Source organism: Panthera onca, chromosome A1 (assembly GCF_046562875.1).
Source record: "Panthera onca isolate mPanOnc1 chromosome A1, mPanOnc1 haplotype 2, whole genome shotgun sequence".
NCBI classification, from domain to species: Eukaryota; Metazoa; Chordata; class Mammalia; order Carnivora; family Felidae; genus Panthera; species Panthera onca.
In genome coordinates, this window is record NC_138339.1 from 121,407,884 (window position 1) to 121,433,913 (window position 26,030).

At 39.1% G+C, this 26,030-nt stretch overlaps 1 protein-coding gene and 1 pseudogene across 2 annotated transcripts in view; one reads left to right on the plus strand and one right to left on the minus strand.

Annotated features, from left to right (window-relative positions):
- Positions 1 to 26,030, minus strand: part of NDFIP1 (Nedd4 family interacting protein 1) — a 55,920-nt gene that overhangs the window by 14,623 nt on the left and 15,267 nt on the right. Inside the window, exons 1-4 of one of the 2 annotated variants that reach the window (XM_060635866.3) lie at positions 19,035 to 19,342; positions 9,378 to 9,465; positions 4,438 to 4,568; positions 15 to 102 (exon numbers count right to left, since the gene is read on the minus strand). In XM_060635866.3, the coding sequence (XP_060491849.1) occupies positions 15 to 102; positions 4,438 to 4,568; positions 9,378 to 9,465; positions 19,035 to 19,106 (379 nt within the window). In that variant the 5' untranslated portion in view covers positions 19,107 to 19,342. Of the gene's footprint in view, positions 1 to 14; positions 103 to 4,437; positions 4,569 to 9,377; positions 9,466 to 19,034; positions 19,343 to 26,030 lie in introns of those variants that run through there. The other variant, XM_060635868.3, reaches the window with a different exon arrangement.
- On the plus strand, positions 19,373 to 20,205 carry LOC132682366 (tubulin beta-4B chain pseudogene; annotated as a pseudogene).

Genomic DNA, 26,030 nt, shown 5'->3' on the forward strand with positions numbered 1-26,030 from the left:
GTGTATTTACTTACTGAAAAAAGTTAACATGAAAATCCCATCATTTCCTATCCTCAGCTGGTCAGCATCATCAAAGTCATCCCGACCCACAAAGTCTTCATCCTAAATGAAAAGAGAAAGGTAAAATCAAGATGAATTATTTGTAGGCAAATGAAAGGCATCAAGAAAAATAAGGAAAGGAATAAAAGTGAGTACCAAGGAGAAAATTTACCGCTTTGGCTCAATTCAAAATAATGAGCATTAAGGTTCAGTATGTGTTAAAAATTTCATTTTGTCTTTTAATAAAAGATACAATTAGAGAACAGGCAAATCTTTCTTCTATCTCTATAGTTTTCTAAATGAACTGTTCATTTTATAACCCAAGTTCTTTAAGAATACACTTCAAAAATTATAAAGTTCAAAGAGAAGTATTCACTCAAATATATCTAAAGGAAAAATACATATTTGGCTTAAATTTGCCTTACATTCTAGAATCAGTAACCCAGGGCCTGCTGAGGGCCCAGATATTAGTAATCCAGGACCTTATTAAGAAGTTCAAATTTTTATAAGACATGGGAGAAAAAGAATAGCAAGATCACACATGAAGAGGCTGTGGGGCTGCCCAATGCTCAACTTTACAACCATTTTGTTCACTTTAGCATAAAGGTCTGAAACAACCTTACTTCCAAGCTTATTGGCGGAGAGGATCCTTTCCATCCTAACTTGAAAACATATTACTCCAAGTCTAGGAGGAACAGGACCCTGACCACCATTAACCATGTGGCCCACCTTTTCAACTGATGTATGTTATGTGTTGAAATACTGAAACACATATGAATATACACTTAAAAGTAAAAGCCAGATTTGTACACAGTCCAATGAAGGTTCCTCAAATGCACAAAAGGAAAAAAAGGGAAAAAAAAACCCTTAGGGACAATCCAAACTCACCCTACACAGACAGAAAGGAGGCTGGGAAATCCATAACAAGCTAGGGTTCACCTGGGGAGGGTGTACTGGAGAAACGGAAATGTAAGGGGCAGCTTCCATTTCAAACTTAACACACTTCGTCTCCTGTTAGAAATTTTTACAAGAGGGGCACCTGGATGCTCAGTCGGTTAAGTGTCTAACTTTGGCTCAGGTCATGATCTCACAGTTCATGGGTTTGAGCCCTGAATCGGGCTCTGTGCTGACAGCACTGGAACATGCTTGGAATTCTCCCTCTCCCTCTCTCTCTGCCCCTCCCCCACTAGTGCTTTCTCTCTCAAAATAAATGAACTGTTAAAAAAAAAAAAAAAAGGAGGGGCACCTGCGTGGCTCAGCCGGTTAAGCATCTGACTTTGGCTCAGGTCATGATCTTGCGGTTTGTGAGTTCGAGTTCTGCATCAGGTGAGCGTGAGCCCTGCTTTGGGTGAGCTCAAGCCTTGCTTCAAGTAAACCCTGCTTCTCTCTCTCTGCCTCTCGCTCACTTGCACCCTCTCTCTCTCTCAAAAGAGGAAGGAAGGAAGAAATTTTTACAAGAATGTGTTTGTTTTGTTTTTTTTTTAATACTAAGTACCCAGTTTCTGACTTCATATTAGGAAAAATAAGGCCTTGCCTAATTAGAAACTAATTGGGTTGTTTTGTTTTGTTTTGTTTTTGCATAAATACTCAAAGATATACTACAGAAAGACAGGGAAGTAATTTCTAGTAATACTGCAGGTGCCTTCTTTTAAAAAAAAAAAAAATTTATTTATTTACTTTTGAGACAGAGCACATGCACAAGCCGCAGAGGAGCAGATGGAGAGGGAAAGAGAATCTGCACTGTACGCGCAGAGCCTGACTCAGGGCTCGAACTCGTTGTGAGAACATGACCTGAGCCTAAATCAAGAGTTTGATGCTTAGCCAATTGAGCCACCCCAGGTGCTCCTTGTAGGTACCTTCTAACTGTTCTTCCTGTCCTTGGTATCTGTACTATCATTCCTCCTACAAATTGCTGCTGGGTTAATGTTTCTAAAACACATACTTGTCTTATCATATCCCTGCTCAAAAACTTTCACAAAGATTCTGTGTGACCCACACATAAGCCTACATGCCTCACCCTAGCATTCAAAACATTCTACAGCCTATAGTCTGGTCACAAACTCTTTGCTCAAGCAAAATCAATTACTACATTCATAGACCCTTTCCCACACCGGCTAAATTCATGTCTGCTTTCTGGACTTTTCCTTTTGGAATGTTCTTATCCATCAAAACTCAGGATCCACTTCAAATCCCATTTCCCCCACAATCACATAGTAAAAAGTCACAGTTCTTAATGCTCACGGCACCTGTGCTGCTTAGATATTGGTATTTGGGGGCCTTTTCCCCAGCTGTCTTTAAGTTCTTGTATAGCAGGAGTACTGCCTTATTCAAAACTTTCTACCTATCCATTACAAAATACATAGCACATTGTAAAAAAAAAAAAAAAAAAAAGAAAAAAAAGTGGTCTATGCATGTTTGCTAAATAACGTTTAACAGGTTCCTAAATATGTATCCTTGTCAAATAAAAGTATTCTAAGGAGTTCTGTTATTAATCAGAGCTAATCTCCTGGTCTATTTCCATGGGACAGTTACCATATAATCTAAGGGAACTACAGAATACACATAGGACTTTAGAGTCTAGAATACCTGGGTGTGACTCTCACCTGTGCTACTTATTAGCTATTATGACTGCGCAAATTACTTAATTTCTCTGGGCTCAATTCTGTAAAATGGGGATAATATAATCTCTATCTTGCAAGGTTGTTGTGAGAACTGGAAACAATATACTAGAAACTGAGTACATGCCAAGCATGTCGTTGGCTTCCAGTATTACATGAAGACTGTTTTGTCCTTAGACAATAAACTCCTTGAAGGTTGGTAGTTTCTCCCTGGAAACTACAAGAACTGAGCACACACTACCATATGGCATCAGCCTAGTCTAGGCTTATGAACTATTATTTCTATCAAGTAGTGGTTTTAGAAGCCGGACTCCTCATAGTAGGTATGGTCTGTCAACAGTCCTCTACCCTAAGGCCTGAACTTCTGGGGCCTATGCCATTGCACTGTCCCGGCTAAACCTCTGTTTTTGTTCTTATTGTTCACTCTAGTTTCCTCTCGGGATGAGTCTGGAACCCTGACTGCCCCTACTCTACATTTTCCCAATACTGGCCCAAGGCCCTACCTGCATCAGCTTTAACCTGGATGAGTATTTATGAAATCACATCTAGTCACTTGCAGATCTGACATCAAGAACAAAGAGTGCCTTAAAATCTCCCACTGGCTTTCATCACACCCAACCTACAGGATCCGAATTCACTATGTCCTCACAGACACAGGAGTGGTCTGGACTGCTGGTGACATGAGGTTCATCTAGACAATTGCTGGGGCCCTGTTATAAGTTTCATAAGTTTAATTCTATAAGGATGAACTTACTCTCTCCATAAATCTCCCTATCTACCTAACGCCAAAATATGAAATGTGTAGATCAAGGCAAAGTCAGTGTATTTCCTAAATCAGCCCCTGCTCTAAGACGTTTCAGTTAGGGCAGGAAAGTTGAGAAAATGGTGGTGGAAGGAGAGATACAGGGAAAATTTAAACTGGCCTGACTAGTGATTTTTTTTTGCTGATTTGTAACTTTTACCACATCATTTTCAGGAAGAGGTAAGAGTTTGTTATCCCAAAAGAAAATGTACTTGTTTTTTAAAAAAATAGCTGTACTTTCTCAAGAAACTAAAAATAGAACTACCCTATGATCCAGCAACTGCACTCCTACGTATTTACCCAAAGGATACAAAAATACAAATTCAAAGGAGCACATGCACCCCAATGTTTATAGCAGCATTATCAACAATAGCCAACCTATGGACAGACCCCAAATGTCCACTGACTGATGAATGGCTAAAGATGTGGTATGTGTGCATGTGTGTGTATACACACATATACACACAATGGAATATTACTCAGCCATCAAAAAGAATGAAACCTTGCCATTTGCAGTGACACAGATGGAGCTAGAATGCATTATGCTAAGCAAAATAAGTCAATGAGAGAAAGACAAATACCTTATGATTTCACTCGTATGTGGAAGCTAAGAAACGAAAGAGATGAACACATGGAAGGGGGAAAAAAGAGGGAAACAAACTACAAGAGACTCTTAATGATAGAGACCAAACTATGGGTTGACGGAGGGAGGTGGGTGGGAGATGGGCTAGACAGGTGATGGGTACTAAGGACGGCACTTGCTGCGATGAGCACAGGGTGTTGTATGTTAGTGATGAATCAATGACTTGTACTCGTGAAACCAACACTGCACTGTATGTTAACTAAAATTTAAACAATAAAAAATTAACTGTACGTTTATGAATTAGTACAATCATAAGCAATAAATCAAAAGTGGGTAATGAAGAGAACCTAATTCCCATAAAGCAGCCAGCAAGTAACATGGTAATTTGGACTTACTCTTCCAGGAACCAAGGGGATAGTAGCCTCAGCCTTTGTTCTCTCAGCTTCATCATAACTGGGCAGTGTTGTTGCCACATTGTAAGACGGAGGCTTTGGAAATCCAGACTCATCTTTGTAGTCAAAATATGCTGCAGAATAAAAAGGAAGTCATAATTAACTGACCATTAGCTAAACGCAGGAAAAAGATGATTTCTACTAACTCTGGAAAACAAAAACCAGCCATACTTCTAAGGGTACATACAGAATAATTGAACCAAACTGTTCATATAAGAATATAAGAGATTGAGAATGATTTTTAAATTCATCTACCTTTTAATTATTTAAGCAGATTCATTGAAATCACTTTGCCTTCCCTCCCAAATGCCTTGGAACACTTTTTTCAACTGTCACTTGATATGTTCACCAAAGGCACTCAGTATTAACAGTAGCATAAAGACAACATTTAAGCCAAAAATACATCACCTGTGTGTCTGTAAGCTATACCATAGTTTCCTCCCAATTATAAAGAGGAAAACCAACTTAATAAAAAAGTTAAAATTCATTTCTCACGAGTTTATTCTGGCACTTTGATTCTTACCCATTAGTTTTACCAGGTACTGTTTTCTATGATGTGCCTAATCAGTTCAGGTAACTAATTCAGTTACAGGTAACTGAACTGAGGTAACTAATTCAGTTACAGAGCCATCATTTATCTGAATTAAATCTTTCATTTCCTCTTTTTAATGTATCTTCATTCTCATTAACTTCTATGATAAGGAACTCAATATTTATTAGAAAAGATGTATTTAAAAATCTATTAAATTTCTACACCATTTTTTTTAAAAAAACAAACATTTTGAAAAAAGTCCTATAGTTCATCAAGATTAACATTTTTCTCTCTTCTATTTCTTCTGGTTAATTGTAATTAACTTCCAATTTTACTGTAATATATTACTGAAATCATCAATCAATACAATTCACCTCGTTAACAGAAAAAAGAAAAATTCTATTGTATTCACATGGACACAAAAAGCGTTTTACACAATTCAACACCTACTGATAATAAAAACACTTACCAAATTAGGAATAAAACTTCCTTAATTTGATCATAAGTCTCTACAAAATACCTAGAGTCAATATCATAATTAATTGCAAATTTTTAAAAGCTTTCTCCCCTAAGATTAGAATTAGACAAAAATGCCTACTGTCACTACTTCCTATCAAACATTACCTTAAAGATCCTACTAGTTCATATAATATGGCAAGAAAAGGAAATACAAGACAGAAGTATTAGAAGAGAAGAAATAACTGTCCCTAATCATGGATGACATGATTATAGACCCAGAAAATTCAAGAGTATCTACAGACAGCCTATTAGAATTAATATATGAATTTAGCAAAGTCTCTGGATGGATATAAATCATCAATTGTATTTCCATATACCAGCAACAAACAGAAAGTAAAATTATATATGAACCATTTTTTACAACAACGTGAGAAGTAAGTCTAGTAATAAATATATAAGTACTCAATGTTGAAATCTACAAAATACTACTGAGAGAAATTAAATAAGATCTTAATTACATGGAGAGATATATCATGTTTACAGACTGGAAGCAGTATTATGAAGATGTTAATGCTCTTCAAACTGATCCCAGATTCAGTGCAATTCTAACTAGAATTCTAGCAGAATTACTGTTTTCTTTTGTTACAGTTTATGGAAACTGACAAGCCTATTTAATTGTAAAATGTATATATATGCAAAAGGCCAAGAAAAACCAAAGCAATCTTGAAGAGCAGTTAAGTGTGAAGGACCTACATTACCAGATACCAAGATTATAAAGCTCTACAATTAAAATAGTAGGGGATGGGCATAAGGATAAGTAAACAGACCAAAGAACAAAAAAATGAGTCCAGGGGTGCCTGGGTGGCTCAGTTGGTTAAGCATTCAACTTTGGTTCAGGTCACGATCTCACGGTTCATGCATGGGTTCAAGCTCTGTGTCGGGCTCCATGCTGACAGCTTGGAACCTGGAGCCCACTTCGGATTCTGTATCTCCCTCTCTCTGCCCCTCCCCTGCTCACTCTGTGTCGCTCTCTCTCAAAAATAAATAAACATTAGAATACTGAGTCCAGAAAGAGATCCACACATATATGGTCATCTGATTTACAACAAAGGTGACACTGTAGGGCAGGGAAGAAAGAATGGTCTTTTTAATAAATGGTGCTGTACCAACTGCCGATCCATACAGAAAAACAAATTCATCTTGACCACTATCTTACACTATACAGAAAAAAACAATATCAGATGGAATATAAATCTACATATGAAAATAAAATATTAAAGCTTTTAGAAGAAAATATAGGAAAATGTGTTATTGAAACTAAAGCTGCCACCTAACCCAATTTAAAGAACTTGTTTTTTTCCATGTCAAAATTGCTATTTAAGATACATGCACACACATACATTATAATATATACATTAATGTAATATATACATATATAATTAATGTGATACATACATTATAAAACACTACATAATCTTCTATTAAATTTCTTTTTATTTCTCATCAAGTCAAACTAAGTTATTACAAACAGAAATGTACAATTTAAATTAGCCTACTGCCATAGTAATTCTGAATACATGAATAAAACTGATACCTACCACCTTAAGTTGAAGAAAATTAACAACATGTTTATTTCCCTATTTCAAAATATTTTGTAATGGGATCCATCAATATACATACTCACATCATTTTAAGTTACCAAGAAAAGTTTAGTGACAATCTTTCAAGTTTATTTAATATATTCAGAACAACAACAACCAATATTTGTTAGACTGTTCAATTTATATATCACAAATTAAAATAGGTAGAGTGTGCGAAATAATGACTTGTGCTCTTTTTTTTCCCTACCAACATGCATGTGTCATTTTGTTTCTCATCACTTTCCTCATAAATGGAGTAACAGGTACACATAGCATTTATCTAAAAAAAAAATTAGCAATGTTAATTTAACAACAAAGGGGGAAAAGGCCATTTAAACCATTTTAGAGGTTTCCTTTTTAAAAAAAAAGTCAAAATGGAAAACCCCAGTTCATACACAAAAAATTAATGTTCTTGAGTAACTTATGATCCCTAAAAAAGATTTCCCTGAAACTTCACTCATCTGAAACTCAAAGAGCTCAGTAGAGACTCAGGAAGTTAAAAGTTTGGTTGTTTATTTTATTTTATTTTTATGTATTATTTATGTATTTTATTTGTTTGTTTGTTTTAAAGGCTTCTGTGTAGTTAGACGAAATGCTATAAAATCCAAAGACTTTATTCATAAGAGTATTCTTCAGGCTCTATTCTAGAAGTAGTTTACCTCTACTTTATACCCAATCTCAAGAAGCTTTGTTTTTTGCCGTTGAGGCCCACAGCAAGATTAACAACAACAAAAGAGAAAGATTAAAGGGACTTCTGTAAGGACAGCTATGGGAAATACCATCTGACAGCTAAGGGAGAATCTGATTCTTGAATCAAAGTTCTACAAATGTCAATGAACAAAGGCATCACTATAGTATAGAACAGAATATCTTCCAGATAATGTTTCTGGTTGCAATCCCTAAATCATAAGAAAAAATGTAAACAAAGAATATGAGATATAAGTGAATAAGGGAGGGAAGTGTTTGAAAAAGATTTGTCTCAAAAATGGTTCTAACTTTTTACAATTACGGAAAGTACAAACTCAGATATTCAGGGAAAAAATTACCTCTTAATAATTCTGGGTAGCTAAATATAAAAGACTTTTATCATTAAAAAAACAGGAACCAAATTTCTTATTAATGAGTTAAATTTTCAGTGGATGTATTTAAAGGATAACTAGTACTTATAGTCTGGGTAGAAATGAGTAAATACGGCATGGCTTTGCAATTCTTTCCCAAGTCTTGGTGTTTTCATCTTAATTTGATTCAAGGAGACACCCTGCAATTCCTCAAAAACCTGAAGTTAGCATTCTTAGTTTTAGATGCTTATAAATAAAAGAATTTTAATACAAGGATACAGAGTTCAAAATTTGAAGCCAGAGTAGAGGGAAAAAACTTTCTGACCCATGTTCTTCTTAATTAAACAGCAGCCTCAGGGCCCCAGAGACTACCAACCAAAGTAAGCCCTCATCAACTGACAATAGCTGCCCAAATACTGTATTGAAAAGGATTATGAGGCTCTTTGGGATAAATGCTGTCTTCAATTTGCCTATCTACCCTGGCAGTAGGATGGGTTCAATGGTGGCACCATGCACGATTTCATGCCACATTTCTCTTTTAGAGAAAATGAAGAGGTTCCATCAAAACTGGTCCATTTTCAGCAATTAAAGCAGAACTGCTTATCAGGAAGCTTTAAACTACCAAAAGTCCTCAACTGTTGAGATTTTCTTTCTTTTTCCCCATCCCTTCTATGTATATATGTGAAAATTAAATAGATAATCCGGCGTAAAATGTGAAGACAAAAGATTATTCAAGGAGGGCTTGAACTATGAGGAATATTATGAAAGAACTGAGAGACTTTTAGTTTTGGTTTTGTTTTTTTTTTTAAATTAAGAATTCACTAGCACAAATCAATCAAATGTACTATGTTCCAGGTCGCAGGCACTAAAATCACAAAGAGCAAAACAATTAATGAGGAAACTACAAAAAGAACAAAAAATCAGGTGATCACCTAGTTCATGAATTTCTACTTCCTTTTTACGAAGGGCCTATTGGAATGAAATGGAGTTCCATAAAAAAGACACACTGAGATGGAGTTTTAAGTGTTTTTCAGAAAAGTAACATGAGTTTTTTCCACTTCCGGCTACAAACTACAAACAACGTCAAAGACTTCTTAAGGAAAGCTGAAGCAAAGGCAAAGACAAACACACACTGGACAAGTCTCTGGCTAAGTGCATTTCATGAGTTCAAGAGTCACCTTGCGGGTTACCTACCTGCACTCTCTGCAGAGATGCTGCTGTAAGGTGGAGGAGCGTCACCTACAGCCTGTTCTGGCTCTCCAGGCTCTTCCTCATTCTGCAACTAAATAAAAATTGCACATTTTAATCCAAGTATAAAGCCAATTAGAGAAGAAACTGAAAACTGGAATGGCCTTTCTGGAAAGCTATTTGGCAACGTGTTTCAAAAATCTTAAAACGGACAAATCCTTTACAAAGTACTCTACTCTCAGGAGCCTGGGTGGCTCAGTCAGTTGAGCCTCCGACTTCAGTTCAGGTCATGATCTCACTCACGGCTTGTGAGTTCGAGCCGCGCATCAAGCTCTGTGTTGTCAGCTCAGAGCCTGGAGCCTGCTTTGGATTCTTTGTCTCCCTCTCTCTCTCTGCCCCTTCCCCACTCGTGCTCTTTCTTGCTCTCTCACTGAAAAAAATTAAAAATATATATATATTTTTTAAAGCAAGAAACAAAGTACTCTACTCTCAGGAATTTATCCTAAGGAAATAAAGGGGCAAAAGGGTAGATATTAATGTTACTGCGGCAAAACATAGAAACAACCTAAATTCCAATCATGGGGGACTTTTAAATAAATTATAGGTCATCTCACAAAGGATTACTAAGCACCCATAAAAATAAAATGTGATGGCTTGAATGGGTATTTATGCCGTACATGAAAAATAGCAAAATTTACCAAATAGCAGGCAAAACATAATTTGCTTTTGAAAGACAGTTAAGTGAAGACAAGAAAGTTAGAATGACAGACATCTACAGTTTACAATGTTTATCTCTAGCTGATACAATCATAAGGGAATTTTTCCTTTTTCTTGTTTATATGTATACTGAATTTTTGGTAATGAACATTTACCACTCGTGTAATTTTTTAAGTTAGAAAAACAATCCAATAATCATCTGTTGAAACAAAGCTAAATCATACCAAACCAAGGTTTACCATTATATTCAGTCTGCACATAGAAATTAAATCTTAAATAATTAAGACATTTACGAAAACATTAAATTCTACATAATTCTACAAATAACCTCTGTCAGTAAATCTCCCTTTTCCCTATCTCAGAGACTTTCTCGGTCAAATCTACAGCCCCAGTTACTCCAAATAACTCACAATGAAAAGGGTGTCTTCCTGTCATTGCCAGTCTGGACAATCTACTCAAACTCATCTTCATAGAACAAAGACATTAGATTTAATTCTTATAGTGTGACAATAAAATACAGCTCATTTAAAAAAGATGAACTGGCTGAGAATGGGAGTCCATCTGTAAAGTAATAACCATATTTATCGATGTAACTGACTCAGGGGTCTGGGTCCTGCTATGGGCCATCATGATACAGGGAACCAACTGAGCCACTCGCAAAACACACACCCTTCTAAACCAACTGCTACAAAAAACTCTACGTTGAATTCAGACAGGAAAACAGAGAGCCTGACTGGTGGTAACATGAAGGAGAGCTCCCGAATTTCTTAAATTTTAACTAACCATCTCAGTCTCCAACCCCTATGCCGTTCAAAATCAGAAGCCAACAAAAAACTTCTGATTAATACTGCAATGTATTCAGGAGTGCCTGGGTGGCTCAGCTGGTTAAGCGTCCAACTGTTTGTTTCAACTCAGGTCACAGTCTTGAGTTTCATGGGGTCGAGCCCCACATCAGGCTCCAAGCTGACAGTGAGGAGCCTGCTTGGGATTCTCGCTCTCTCTCTCTCTCTGTCCCTCCCCACTTGCTCTGTCTCTCTCAAAATGAATAAATAAAAACTTTTTTAAACATACTGCAATGTATTCAATTTCAGAAGAATTCTGGTGCCAAATTATCAACATCTACCATCTGGGCACATTTTTTTGAACCCTAGTATTCTAACGTTAAACTTAAGGCCCTCCCCAAAAAACTGTATGATAATGTAAGATGAGTTTTCCTTTTAAGGAAAGCATATAGGGCAAAATAGCTATAGCTATTTATATATAAATATAAATATAGCTATATATTATATATTTATTATATATAAATATAAATATAAATAACTATAGCTATAAGCCACATGATCCTAGGACCTCCCCACCCCCCATCAGTAAATTATTTAAATAGAGTTCCTGGGAGCACCTGGGTGGCTCAGGCAGTTAACTGTCTGACTCTTAATTTCAGCTCAGGTCATGATCTCAAGGTTTGTGGAATGCAGTCCTGCATCAGGCTCCCTGGTGACAGCACAGAGCCTGCTTGGGATTCTCTCTCTCTCCCTCTCTCTCTCACTTTTTTGTTAAGCTTATTTATTTACTTGAGAGAGAGAGACCAGGGAAGGAGCAGAGAGAGAGAGAGAGAGAGAGAGAGAGAGAGAGAGAGAATCTGAAGCAGGCTCCATGATGTCAGTGCAGAGCCTGATGTGGGACTGGAACCCATTGATCTTGAGAACATGACCTGAGCCAAAGTCAGTCTGAGCCACCCAGGCACCCCTGGAATTCTCTCTCCCTCTCCTTCTGCTCCTCCCCTGCTCAAGCTCTCTATCTCACACACAAATTTAAAAAAAAAAAAGAAAAGGAAAAAAAAATGACACTGAGACACTATTTTTTTTTATCTTTCACAATCTATTTTATTTTTTTTCCAATATATGAAATTTATTGTCAAATTGGTTTCCATACAACACCCAGTGCTCATCCCAAAAGGTGCCCTCCTCAATACCCATCACCCACCCTCCTGAGACACTATTTTTTAAGAACACATAAATTGAGTTCCTGGGGCCATGGTTCACTTGCAATACTTTTTTTTTTAATGATTTATGTTTTTGAGAGAGAGAGAGAGAGAAATCATGCACACAAGTGGGGAAAGGGCAGAGGGAGAGGGGACAGAAGATCCAAACCAGGCTCCACGCTGACAGCAGCGAGCCCGACACGGGGCTCAAACTCATGAACTGCAAGATCATGATCTGAGCCGAAGTCAGAGGCTCAACCCACTAAGCCACACAGGTGCCCCCACCTGCAATACTTTTAACATTATATGAATCTCTAGATAGGGTATTCTCAGCCTACTCCTGCATAACCACTTTTGTGCCCTGAAAATGCCACAAAAGAGTCAGCAGCAAAGAGAGGCAAATATGGACTTTGCAAGAATGATGCCTTAATATACTGCAGCCAGTAATGTTCTTTATTTAAACTTAGCTTGGTATTTTTGACCCGTTTTATATTTCCTGAGCTGGGTCATATAATCATGTTGTCTCTGCATAATTTAGGGTTTAGAAAAGAAGCATGACAATTCTGAGAAATACAGAAGTCCAAAGAATAAAGAGATCTTATGTGCCAATATCTGCAAGATAGGCTGCCTGTCTCCTAGCAACCTGGAAATGTGGAATTTGATCATCCCACACCAGGGGAAGAGATAACAGAGCAAAGAAATTCCAATGGTCTCAGAAACCCCCATTTTCTCTTTGGTGAGGATAAAAAAACAAACATTTCCAAGTAAAGTTTTTTGCTCCATTAAAATTCACCACTTTAGGGGCTCCTGGGTGGCTCAGTTGGTTGGGCATCCAACTTCAACTCAGGTCATGATCTCATGGTCCATGAGTTTGAGCCCCGCGATGGGCTCTGTGCTGACAGCTCAGAGCCTGGAACCTGCCTCAGATTCTGTGTCTCTTCGGTCTCTCTCTGCCCCTCCTCCATTAGGGTTGTCTCTCTCTCTCTCTCTCTCTCTCTCTCTCTCTCTCTCTCTCAAAAACAAACATTAGAAAATATTTTTAATTAAAAAAATTCATCACTTTAGAATCATGTACTAATACTATTTCCAACCAAAAACAAAAATGACAAAAAACACCCACTATGACTATGGAGGCTCCACACTCTGGGATGAACCCAGGACCTCACTGTTTAGGCTTCCCAACACTGGCTTATTTTCTATGTGCTGGTCTTAAGTTTAGGCTCCATCAAGAAATGTGTTTAAAATAAAATAATACCGGGTGGAAAAAAAGAGAGGTAACCACCTGCAAGAAGTATTTAGTGACCACCATCTGTGTGAAGAATAACTTGGTAAACAACAGAATCCCTAAGTATATATGTTTTTACACTTTGGGGGATATCTATGGCCATTAATGTGGCTCTGCCAGCAAACAAATCGGGCACTCGCTAACAAGGCGGAGGGGCTGGGATGCAGTGGCACCTTTGGCTCTCTCCCTACTATGCTATTCCGTGTGGTGGGTAGGGGGATCCTCTGATTGTGTGTCTATGACAGATAATAAATACCTGTTGGGACTGATTCTTTTCTTGACAATTCTGATCAATTTCACTTATCTCTAAATAAGATTTAAATGGCATTTTTTTTTTCCAAATAGAATTATACAATTACCTATGCATGCCATATAAAGTACTGAGTTTAGTACAAAACTACCTAAAACCACCCAGGTCTCCAGCCCTGAGAGAGGAATAATCCAATCATCTGAAAATCCGGGTGGCCTTTCTCTTTCCACCGCCCCCCATCCCCTCCACTGTGCCCTGGCTCCCACTTTCCTTATCACCCATGTTCCACTGCATACTCCAAGCAGACTCTGTCATGGGTCCCTAAAAGAACCCTAAAACTCTTCTACGTTCCCACTTTGCATATCACAATTTGCTGTGGTACCTCTTGGCCTTGATCACTTTCTATTTTTTTAATATGTACCTACAAATACATGCTAATAATGTTCTGTCCTCCAGATTCAGCCAGTGAAATACAGCACATCTAACATAAAGGCTGTGATGACTCCTTACTACATTCCACTGTGTCCTATCTATACTGTTGCTATGAGAAAGAAATACATGGTATTTTACCTAAACAACAGTTTAAGGACTCTCCCATACAGAAATCATACACAGCTGTAGTTCTAAGAGAAGCAAACTTGAATTTAACAAGTTTTTTTATTAATGTTTAAAAAAAAATTTTTTTTTAATGTTTATTTTTACTTTTGAGAGAGAGAGACAGAGAGCACACACGAGTGGGGAAGGGGCAGAGAGATAGGCAGACACAGAATCTGAAGCAGGCTCCACGCTCCGAGCTGTCAGCACAGAGCCCTATGTGGGGCTCAAACCCACAAACTGTGAGATCATGACCTGAGCCAAACTCGGATGCTCAACCAACTGAGCCACCCAGGCGTTCCAATGTTTATTTATTTTTGAGAGAGAGAGAGACAGAGTGCAAGCAGGGGAGGGACAGACAGAGGAGGAGACACAGAATCTGAAAAGAGGCTCCAGGCGCCAAGCTGTTAGCACAGCTGGACACGCAGCTGGAACTCATGAGCTGTGAGATCATGACCTGAGTTGAAGTCGGACGCTTAACCAACTGAGCCACTAAGGTGCCCCTCTCTTATTTTAATGGGTAAAGTTGTTCCAACAGTTCACAGATCGAGGCACTCATTTATTCACTTGATGAGTTCCACTGTGTGCCAGACATGAGGAATATAGTGGGAAACAAGGCAGATGCAATGAGGACCTCCTCGAGCTCACATTCTAGTGAGGAAACCCAGCATAAAAGGGACTCCAGTGAAGTGAGTGTTGCAGTGAAGTCCAGGGTATCATGGGAGTTAGATAATAGGGACCTATGGGGCCTAAAAGACAGGTAGACTTCCTGGAAGTGGAATTTATATTCCTAGTGAGTAGGGAAAAGAAGATAGTTTAAAGACACTTACACCCTGCAGGTTTAAATTCTTATGAGTTCACACCCCAGCAAAAAGGCCTCATCACTCCTCTCCCCTGAGTCGTTCTAAAGATGGTCTTCCACTGAAAAATGAGCTGGGGTTATTTATTTATTGTGGGGGGGGGGGGGGGGCGGGGAGAGAGAGAGAGAGAGAGAGAGAGAGAGAGAGAGAATCCAAAGCAGTGGAGCCCAAGACGGGGCTTGATCTCACGAACAGTGAGATCATGACCTGAGCTGAAATCAAGAGTCTGATGCTTAACTGACTGAGCCACCCAAGCAACCTGAAATGAGCTGTTTTTAAGCAACAGCAGAGTCAGAGCTATGATTAGGCCTAAGTAAGGGGCAACATTCACAAATGTACTGGATGGCAGTACCTAAAGGCACTTAAACATCATTCTTCGGGGGGGTGCCTTGGTGGGTCAGTTGGTTAAGCATCCAACTTCAGATCAAGTCATGATCTCACGCTTGTGAGTTCAGGACCCACATCGGGCTTTGTGCTGACAGCTCAGAGCCTGGAGCCTGCTTTGAATTCTGTATCTCCCTCTCTCTCTGCCCATTTCCCATTCATGCTCTGTCTCTCTCTCTCTCAAAAATAAACATTAAAAAAAAAAAACTTTTTTAAAAAGTCATTCTTGGTTTCTATTTACTATGGATGGAAGAACAAAAAACCCTACAAAAGACCCAAAAAGCCTTATACATGACAGAATGTACCAAAATATACCTCATAATTCACACAAATACAACAAGCATGTGGAAAATAATGCTGAACTAGCCAAGAAACCCATAATGTTACAAGTATTCGCACCACTCATTTTTTTTTTCTTGGTTGGGTCCTATTTAAACAGCAAGAAAATTCCTTTATGTTTTAAATCCTTTTTTAGTTATTAACAGTAAGTCTCAGAAAACCCTGGATCAATGCCTAAACTCTAGCTTTAAATGTTACTTACTATTTCTAATTTTAGAGTTAAATCCTAAATCTTTTACCTTATAATGCAATTTTTAAACCTCTCATTACCAGCCCACTACTTCTGCATACTCTAAATCCTACCAGATGAGACAGTATAATTAACAGAAAATAAATAAGCACATTTCTTTAGGTAAACAACTGAGTATGCATTTTACTCTGTTATTCAGAAATAGCCAAAGTTTGTGGGGTGCCTGGGTTCCTCAGTCGGTTGAGTGCCCAACTTCAGCTCAGGTCATGATCTCGAGGTCCGTGGGTTCAGGCCCTGTGTTGGGCTGTCTGCTGTCAGCACAGAGCCAGCTTCAGAGGCTCTGTCCCCCACTCTTTCTGCCCCTCCCCTATTGGTTCTTTCTCTCATTCTTTCTCTCTTTCTCTGTCTCAAAAATAAACTTAAAAAAAAATAAATAGCCAAAGTTTGTGAGGACTAGGAATTTTCTATTGTACACAGTCTTAGATTTTTAATTGTATACTGACTATAAACTTTATTGTTCTAACATCAACAAACTCTTTATATTCAAGAACAATTCTCTATTATATTGCTAGTAATTAGGGGATGATATTTAAAATAAGGTAAATACTTCTGATAAGGAGAAACCTGCCAATAAAAAAATCCAATTTAAAAACTAGCACAGAGGCACCTGGGTGGCTCACTTGGTAGAACATGCAACTCTTGATCTTGGGGTCATGAATTTGAGTCTCATGTTGGGTGTAGAGATTACTTTAAAATAATAAACAAATAGGCAAAGACTTTAAAATTTATTTTTAAGTTTATTTATTGATTTTGAGAGAGAGAGAAAGTGCATGCGAGTGAGGAAGGGGCGGGGGGGGGGGAGAGAGAGAGAGACAGAGAGAGACAGAGAGAGACAGAGACAGAGACAGAGGGAATCCCAAGCAGGCTCTGTACCACTAGTGTAAAGGCCAACGCAGGACTTGAACTCCTGAACCATGAGATCATGACCTGAGATGAATAGGACACTTAACGAACTGAGCCACCCAGGCGCCCCAGGCAAAGACTTGTAATACACATTTCTCCAAATAAGATACACAAATGAGCAGTGTACACAAGATGCTGAACATCATTAGTCATCCCAGAAATGCAAAATCATACCAAGAGATACTACTTCTAACCCACTAGTATGGCCATAAAAAAATAAAAAAGGAAGGTAACAAGTGTTGTTGAGTACGTAGAGAAATTGGAACCCTCATACACTGCCAATAGGACTGTAAAACGGTGCAACTGTGGAAAAGTTTGGCAGTTCCTCCAAAAAAAGTTAAACAGAGTTATAAAAAGATCCAGCAATTCCACTCCTAAGTATATGCCCAAGAGAACCAAGAGCACAGTTTCACAGAAAAACTTGTACATGAATATTCATGGCAGGATTACTTACAATAGCCAAAATGCTCATCAACTGATGAACGGATAAACAAAATAGGGTATATCCCCCTTCCAAAAAAGTACTGATGATGAGGAAAACAAAAGCAAGAGAGATGTAGCTTAAATTAAATCTCCTTACAGCCTGCAGCCCAGTGACAGACACCTAAAACATGCAGAGCGTGACCTTCCTCAAGGAACTCATGGCTCCCTTAGTGCCTTAATGTTTTTTATTAAAAACTAAAAGTAATTTTATCTTTTTTATTTTTTTTTAATGTTTATTTTTATTTTTGAGACAGAGAGAGACAGAGCATGAACGGGGGAGGGGCAGAGAGAGAGGGAGACACAGAATAGAATCGGAAGCAGGCTCCAGGCTCTGAGCCATCAGCCCAGAGCCCGATGCGGGGCTCGAACTCACGGACCGCGAGATCGTGACCTGAGCTGAAGTCAGATGCTTACCGACTGAGCCACCCAGACGCCCCTAAAAGTAATTTTATCTTAACAGCAGCTAGCCCCTCAAGTTCTTAAAAGTCCTGCTTCCAAAATTCCTTAGAAACCTACTTTATCTCTACCCATCTTCCTCCACAAACTTAAAAATATATATAATCACTCACTCCTCACAATTCCAGGGCAGCTCTTTCTGCCCCCAGGTCCTGTCCCCCTATAATAAAATCACCTTTTTGCACCAAAAAAAGAGAAAGGTCTCAAGAATTCTTTCTTAGCCGTTTGCTCACAAATCCCACTTCATAATTTCATCATTGATACACGCCAGAATGCTGAGGAATCTTGAAAACAGTATGCTAAGTGAAAGAAACCACTCACAAAAGACCACATATTTTATGATTCCCTTTATATCAAGTGTCCAGAAACAGCAAATCCAAGAGAGACAAAGATTAGTAGTTGCCAGGGGCTAGGGAAGGGAAGAAGGGGGAGTAACTGACTGCTAACGGAAACTGCCAGGTTTCTTTTTGGGTGATAAAAATGTTCTGCAGTTAGATAGTGATAATGGTTTCAAACCTTGTGAATATAGTCAACATCCATGAACTGTATACTTTAAAAAGGTGAATTTTGTGGTATGTGAATTACATCTCAAAATATTCTCTAATTTTGAAAAGGCAAACTTAATGTAATGTAAATTTTGTTTAAAACAAAACTGAAGGGGCACCTGGGTGGCTCAGTCGGTTGGGCATACGACTTTGGCTTCAGTTGTGATCTCACAGTTTGTGAGTTGGATCCCCACATGGGGCTCTCTGTTGTCAGCACAGAGCCGGCTTTGGATTCTATGTCCTCCTCTCTCTCTCTGCACCTCATCTGCTTGTGCTCTCTCAAAAATAAATAAACATTAAAAAAAAAAAAAAAACTCTTTAAAAAAATGAAACAAAACTGAAGAGCACTCTGCACACCCACTGGTCTGCTCTTGCGCCGGTCCTTCTGCCCACACTGCCACCAACACTCCCGCCAAGAGGGAGATCTTGCACTTTGCAGACAGGCCAGGGCAGCAACCACATCTGCACCAAGTTCTGTAAGGTGATCAGCAACGAGCGTGGCACGGACCTTACCGGCACTTACCACAGCCACCTCGACCTGCAGCTGGAGCAAATTTACATGTATTACAAAGAGGGCACAGGTGGCAAGTACGTGCCTCGCACTATGCTCACTGACCTGGGAGCCCGGTACCACGGACTGCGTGTGCTCCAGGCCCTCCCGGCAAATCTTCAGGCCAGATAACTCCATCTTAGGTCAGAGTGGTGCTGGGAACAACTGGGTCCAGGGCCCTACATGCACTGTGCAGAGCTGGCTGACTGGGTGCTGGATGTTGTGAGGAAGGAGCTGAGAGCTGTGATTGCCTGCAGTGCTTCCAGCTGACCCACTCCCTGGGTGGGGGAGGGGGGAACCGGGTCTGGGATGGGTACCCTCCTCATCAGCAAGATACGGGAGGAGTGTCCCGAAAGGATCACGAACACATTCAGCGTGGTGCCCTCAGTCAAGGTGTTGGACAGATGGCAGAACCCTACAATGCCACCCTCTGGGTCCACCCGGCTGGTAGAAAACACAGATGAAACTTACCGCACCGATAACAAGGCCTTGCTTCTGCTTCTGTGACATCTGCTTCAGAACCCTAAAACTGACCACACCCACCTACAGGGACCTCAACCACCTGGTGTCAACCACCATGGGTGGGGGGGTCACCACCTGCCTGCACTTTCCTGGCCAGCTCAGTGCTGACTCCACACACTGGCTGTCAACATGGTGCCCCTCCCCCACCTGTACTTCTTCAGTGCAGTGGGACTTTGCCTCACTGACCAGCCAAGGCAGCCACGGTACTGGGCCCTGATGGTGCCAGACCTCACTCGGCAGCCGTTCGATGCCAAGAACATGATGACCACCTGGGACCTCCTCCACAGCCACTACCTGACTGTAACCCTAGTGTTGAAGGGCCACATGTCCATAAAGGAAGGTGGACGAACATACACTTAACGTCCAAAACAAGAACAACAACTACTTTGTGGAGTGGGATCTCCAATAATATAAAATCAGCTGTGCCACCCCACCCTGGGGGGGGGCTAAAAATGTCTGCCACCTTCATCAGCAATAGCACGTCCATTGAGGAGCTGTTCACATGTACCTCAGAGCAGTTCACAGCCTTGTTCTGGCATAAGCCCTTCCCGCACTGGTAAACAGGTAAAGGTTTGGATGAGATGGACTTTACCAAGCAGAGAGCACCATGAGTGACCTGGTGTCTGAGTCCCAGGACACCACAGTCAAGGAGGAAGGTGAGTTTGAAGAGGAGGCAGAGGAAGAGGTGGCCTAGAGCTGATACCCAATAAAACGTGGACGCTGTGTGAACTCTGTATTCACTCATAACCAGTTCTCTGATAGCTACGTCTCTGTGTGTAGCCATGTCTCTTGCTCTTTTTCCTGCTGTGATCTCATATGCTGTACAGACACCACCATTAAAGCATTTTCATGGGGGGGGGGGGGGGGCTGAAAATTAACTGCTCCAAATCATCATTCTCTTACTAAATCAATGTCTATGCTCATAAATGGGAGAGAATGGTCCTGATCCCATCAGTATCCTCAGATCTTAACATGGAACATGTACTTGCGAACAGACAAAAATAAAGAAAAGTAACACAGTAAATTACAAGCTAATTGCAGTAAAAAAAAAAAAAAATTCTTAATGTTCTCCCCTCCTGATAAGAAAAATATTAGGATCAAGAAATCACATAGGTTTGGGGAGCCTGGCTGGCTCAGTCAGTAGAGGACGCAATTCTTGACCTCGGGGTCATGAGTTCAAGCCCTACATTGCGTGTAGAGATCACTTAAAAATAAAATCTTTAAAAAAACCCAAAGCACTGGGTGTTGTATGGAAACCAATTTGACAATAAATTTCATATATTGAAAAATAAATAAATAAAATTGTGTAGATTTAAAAAAAAAAACAAAACAAAACCAAAACAGTTTGGCTAACAACCTATTTTAAGAGCTGAGAACGGATAGCATTAATTTATTTTTTTCTACTTCAAAAGTTACCCCAAAGATAATTTTAAAAATAAACCACCAGAATTAGATTATCCCCAATAGTATGTCTCATGTCAGAAGGAAAAAATAAATGCAAATCCTCTTAATACCATAATAAAAACATAATTAAAAGTCAAAATTCAGCAAAGCAAAAGAAGAGTAATCAGAATAATGCCTTAAAAAGTCAATGCAATAACAGAGGAAAAGAAAACTAATACCACAGTAAATCCCCTTAGAAAGGCCATCAGTTCATAAAGCTTTTCACTTAAAGATTTTTGTGATGGAGATGCCTGGGTGGCTCAGTCATTTAAGCATACAAATTTTGGTTTCAGCTCAGGTCACAATCTCACGGTTCATGAGTTCAAGCCCCACATCAGGCTCTGTGCTGACAGTGTGGAGACTGCTGAGATTCTTTCTCCCCTCTCTCTTTACTCCTTCCCCGTTCATGATCTCTCTCTCTCTCTCTCTCTCTCTCTGTCTCTCAAAAATAAATAAATAGGGCGCATGGGTGGCTCAGTCATTAAGCATCTGGCTTCAGCTCAAGTCCAGATCTCATGGTTCATGAATTCGAGTCTCACATTGGGCTCTGTGCTGATAGCTCAGAGCCTGGAGCCTGCTTCAGATTCTGTCTCTCTCTCTCTCTCTCTCAAAAATAATAAAAACATTTAGAAAATTTAAAAATAAATAAACATTAAAAAAGTAAAGATTTCTGTGATGATCACTATTACATATATAAATACAACTGATGAATAAAATTTGGATTGGAAGGAGAGAAAATACTTTCTGTATTTATGCTAGTCCTTAGAAATGAGAGCAAATATTATGAACTATAATATAACAACTTGTGCTTTCTTCTTTCTTCACCTGATATGCAAGTAACAAGGAATACCATCCAGAGAGATAAGAGGAAGGCAAGATAGTATCCACTCACCTCCAACTTCGACCTTCCTAAGAAGCCAAGGTGCTAGGAGAAATCACTCTTCAGGACATCTGGGGGGCTCAGCTGGTTAAGTGTCTGACTCATGGTTCTTGAACTGAGTTCTGCCCCACTTTCGGCTCTATGCTGACAGCACAGAGCCTGCTTAGGATTCTCTCTCTCCCTCTCCCTCTGCCCCTCCCCTGCTCAAGCTCTCTCCCTCCCTCCCTCTCTCTTTCTTAAAATAATAATAATAATAATAATAATAATAATTATAATAATAATAAACTTAAAAAAAAGAAATCACTCCTCATCCACAGAGATACTAAATTAGCCAACTATGGCTATGATAGCAGCACTGTGAGATTTTTGGGTGGGACAAGAAAATTATGATCAACCTGCCAACCTCTGGGATCCAATGTCTTATGCTCAAGTATTTCCACCACTGATAGCAACACCAAGACAGCATCAAGTAAATGGTGCCTGGTGTTTTCTAGCACTTAACTTCAACAAAATCTGTAGCCAAGAGCCTTCCAAGTTAATGATACGCCCCACCCTCCCCATGCTTCATGATTTTATAAAGACTGGGGAAACAAGGAGGGACAACCATGCAACATTTTCAAATAGGTCTCCGTGCCTCTTTTAAGAAGTAGCAACGAAACTATTTACTAACAATGTGTCCTCCATAACATCCTGAGTCCTACCTCTTCTCCATTTCTTACTTCCTTAGAAAACTCAGGTTTCAGAGCTCTAGGGCCTACTTGGAAAAGTAATTAAAATTCCTGGCAAAGATAAGTTGAAATGGACAGTAAGCACTTGGCTTAGTCCCCTTGCTTTTGACAGGATGATAGAAACCATTCATCTTTTGTTTACAGAATAATCAACGTAAAAATAGTAGCTAGACCAGACTCACTTTTAAATAATTTATATCAAATCTAGTCCATAATTTCAATGCAAAAGTGGTGAATACTGCTCATGCTTTTATTTTTAAACCCGTATGTTGTATTTAAGATATGTTACAGCTCTAAAATACCAACATGGAAGCAAAAATGAACTCCTAATTATTCACCACTTAAAATTGTACATTAAGCAATGCCTTAAAAAAAAAAGTTGTCCCAACAGAACATGGAATACAACTGACATCTATTCAAGTATGCTTTTTTTAAAAAAATGTTTACTTATTTTTCAGAGAGAGAGATGGATCACGAGCACAGGAGGGGCAGAGAGAGACAGAGACTCCCAAGCAGGCTCCGTGTTGTCAGTGCAGAGCCCAAGAGGGGGCTCAAACTCACGAAATCTAACAATATATTTAATTAGTTTGATTTGTATAACTTTCTGTAAAACAGCTCAACCACACAGGAGTACTTAAACTGTAAACACTATTACGGCACCTGACCATCTCGGTCAGCAAGAGCATGAGGCTCCTGGGCTCAGGACCGTGAGTTCAAGCCCCATTTTGGGTGTAGACATTACTTAAATAAATAAACTTAAAAAAAATAAAAAATAAAATGCAAACACTATTAATGTAGACATAAAACCTAGAGTATAATCAAATGTAAATATATTGTGATTCAAGCTTTCTGTTCTATTACCTTTTCTTCTGCCATAGCCCACAACAACCTTCTCCTCATGGAGAATCATAAATTTAAATATCTCACTCAATAAAATTTTATCAAGCACTAATACATGCCAAGATCACATCAATTTTTGATTATTATCCCCTTAATGTTCCTGAAAGAACATTTCCATTTTTTCCATTTACTAGGAAGACTATTAGTTTAAGTTGTAATAATAACTTTGGAGGTTAAAAAGTTAATTTGATGAGATGTGTTTAAGGATGCTTTATGTATAACTATGAAGACCAAGATCTGTCAGCAAGGATGAAAAAACTTTTTCATTAAATCTACCGACAGAAGCACTATTCCTATATACCATTATATTAAAATAAAATACCAAAGGAAGTAGTTTTTTAGGTCTAGCAACTGGTTTCTTCTGGGCTCTACCTTTTTGTGTGTATGTCAATATTCTCTAACCGATGGTTACCTTAGTGTTTGGGGCATCACAGGGGATGGCATATTTTTATCAGCAATTTCCTATAGAAGTGGTACACATCGATCCTACTGCTATTCTTCAAAAGCAGACTACCAATTTCTTCCTTTACCGTTAGCTTTTTTGTGTCCAAAGACATAAAGAAGTTCACCCACATTTGCTTCTCATATTAACTTTTATTCATTCAAAAGACCCGATTAAGAAAATGAAGACAACCCAGAGTGGCAGAAGATGTATTTTTCAGACAAAAGACTCAACCAGCATACATACAGAGTTTCTAAAAAACAAGAAAAAGGAAAAACAAACAAAAAGGAAATCACCCAACTGAAACATGGTTTAAAAACTTGAAGAGACAGTTCCAAAAGAAGTTATCCAAATGGCCACTAAACTTATTAAGAAGTGCTCCACTGTATTAGTCATACAGAAATGCAAATTAAAACCATAGATGATAGTTAAAATACAAAAGCAGAAAACACCAAATGCTGATGAGGACATATGACAACCAAACTCTCAAATTGGGACTGTAAATCTGTACAACCACTTTAGGAAACTGTTCAGCAATTATCTTATTTTTTTTTTTAATGTTTATTCATTTTTTGAGAGAGAGAAAGAGCGCGTGCAAGTGGGGGAGGGGCAGAGAGAGAGGGAGACACAGAATCCAAAGGAGGCTCCAGGCTCTGAGCTGTCAGCACACAGCCCGACGCGGGGCTAGAACCCATAAACCGTGAGATCATGACGTGAGCTGAAGTCACCCATGACCAAGGCAATTACCTATTAAAGATGAATCTGTATATTGGGGCGCCTGGGTGGCTCAGTCGGTTAAGTGTCCGACTTCGGCTCGGGTCACGATCTCACGGTCCGTGAGTTGGAGCCCCGCGTCGGGCTCTGGGCTGATGGCTCAGAGCCTGGAGCCTGCTTCCGATTCTGTGTCTCCCTCTCTCTCTGCCCCTCCCCCGTTCATGCTCTGTCTCTCTCTGTCTCAAAAATAAATAAACGTTAAAAAAAAAAATTTTTTTTTTAAAATAAAGATGAATCTGTATATACTCTACAACCCAGCAATTCCACTCTAGTTATATATCTAACAGAAACACATATGTTCACCAAAAGACATACCAGGACGTTTAAAACAACATTATTGTTGTTTTAATTTAACTATCTAAATTAAATGTCCATCAATAGCAGAATAGATAACTAAATTGTGGGATCTCCATACAGTGGAATACTACACAGCCATGTGAATAAACTATGACAACATACAATGCATGGGTGAATCTCCCAAAAATAATGTTGAGCAAAGGAAGCCAGAAACAATAGCATTAACTGTATGATTATATTAAATAAAGATCAAAACCAAGCAAATCTAACACGCCAGTCAATGCAGAGAAGGTAACTGGAAAGGTACGTGAAGGGGGCTTTTCGAGTGCTGATAATGTCATTTCTTGATCTGGGTACTAGTTAAAAGTGCACGTTCAACTTCTGAAAATTCACTAAGCTGTGCATTTATGATCTGTGCATTTTTCTGCATGTAAATTATATTTCAATAACAATTCAGGAAGGGGAGAAAAGGAGACTAGCAAAGTATCCATGACACAGACGGGGACCTCTGCATGGTCTATCTCTATATTCACCATAGCATTTAACACTGAGTGGCACATCACAAGTACCTTATCAGCACATGTTACCTAAAGCAGGATGGAGGTGTAGTTTTAACATAAATCTACCTAAAGAAATGGCAGCTTATCTTAATGCCCTCTTAACCGACCAGTTCACATGTACCTAAAATATTCACATTACTTTACAATCACCAAATAAATGTACAGATGAGGCATGGAGCCACACGCAGATGAGTGCTGAACTGTGGAAGGGACAGTGATGACAGGTCCGTGAGTAACCAGCAGCAGATAGCATCCCTATCACTACTTAGCACCAGGAGCACATAAAACACGGAGAAAACTGATGAGAAACCAGGCTTTCTAAAGCAACAAAGACAAAAGTTATTCTCTCTTACTGGCTAGTCTAAAAGCAAGGAGGTATGACACACACACAAAAAAACCTTCCAAAAAGGACTGCCAACTCACAGGTATTTGATTTATTTGCAGGCTTTATAACCTTATGCGTTACATGTATTCCTTTTGTATGTACCGTGTTTCATAATAAAAATTAAAAGAAAA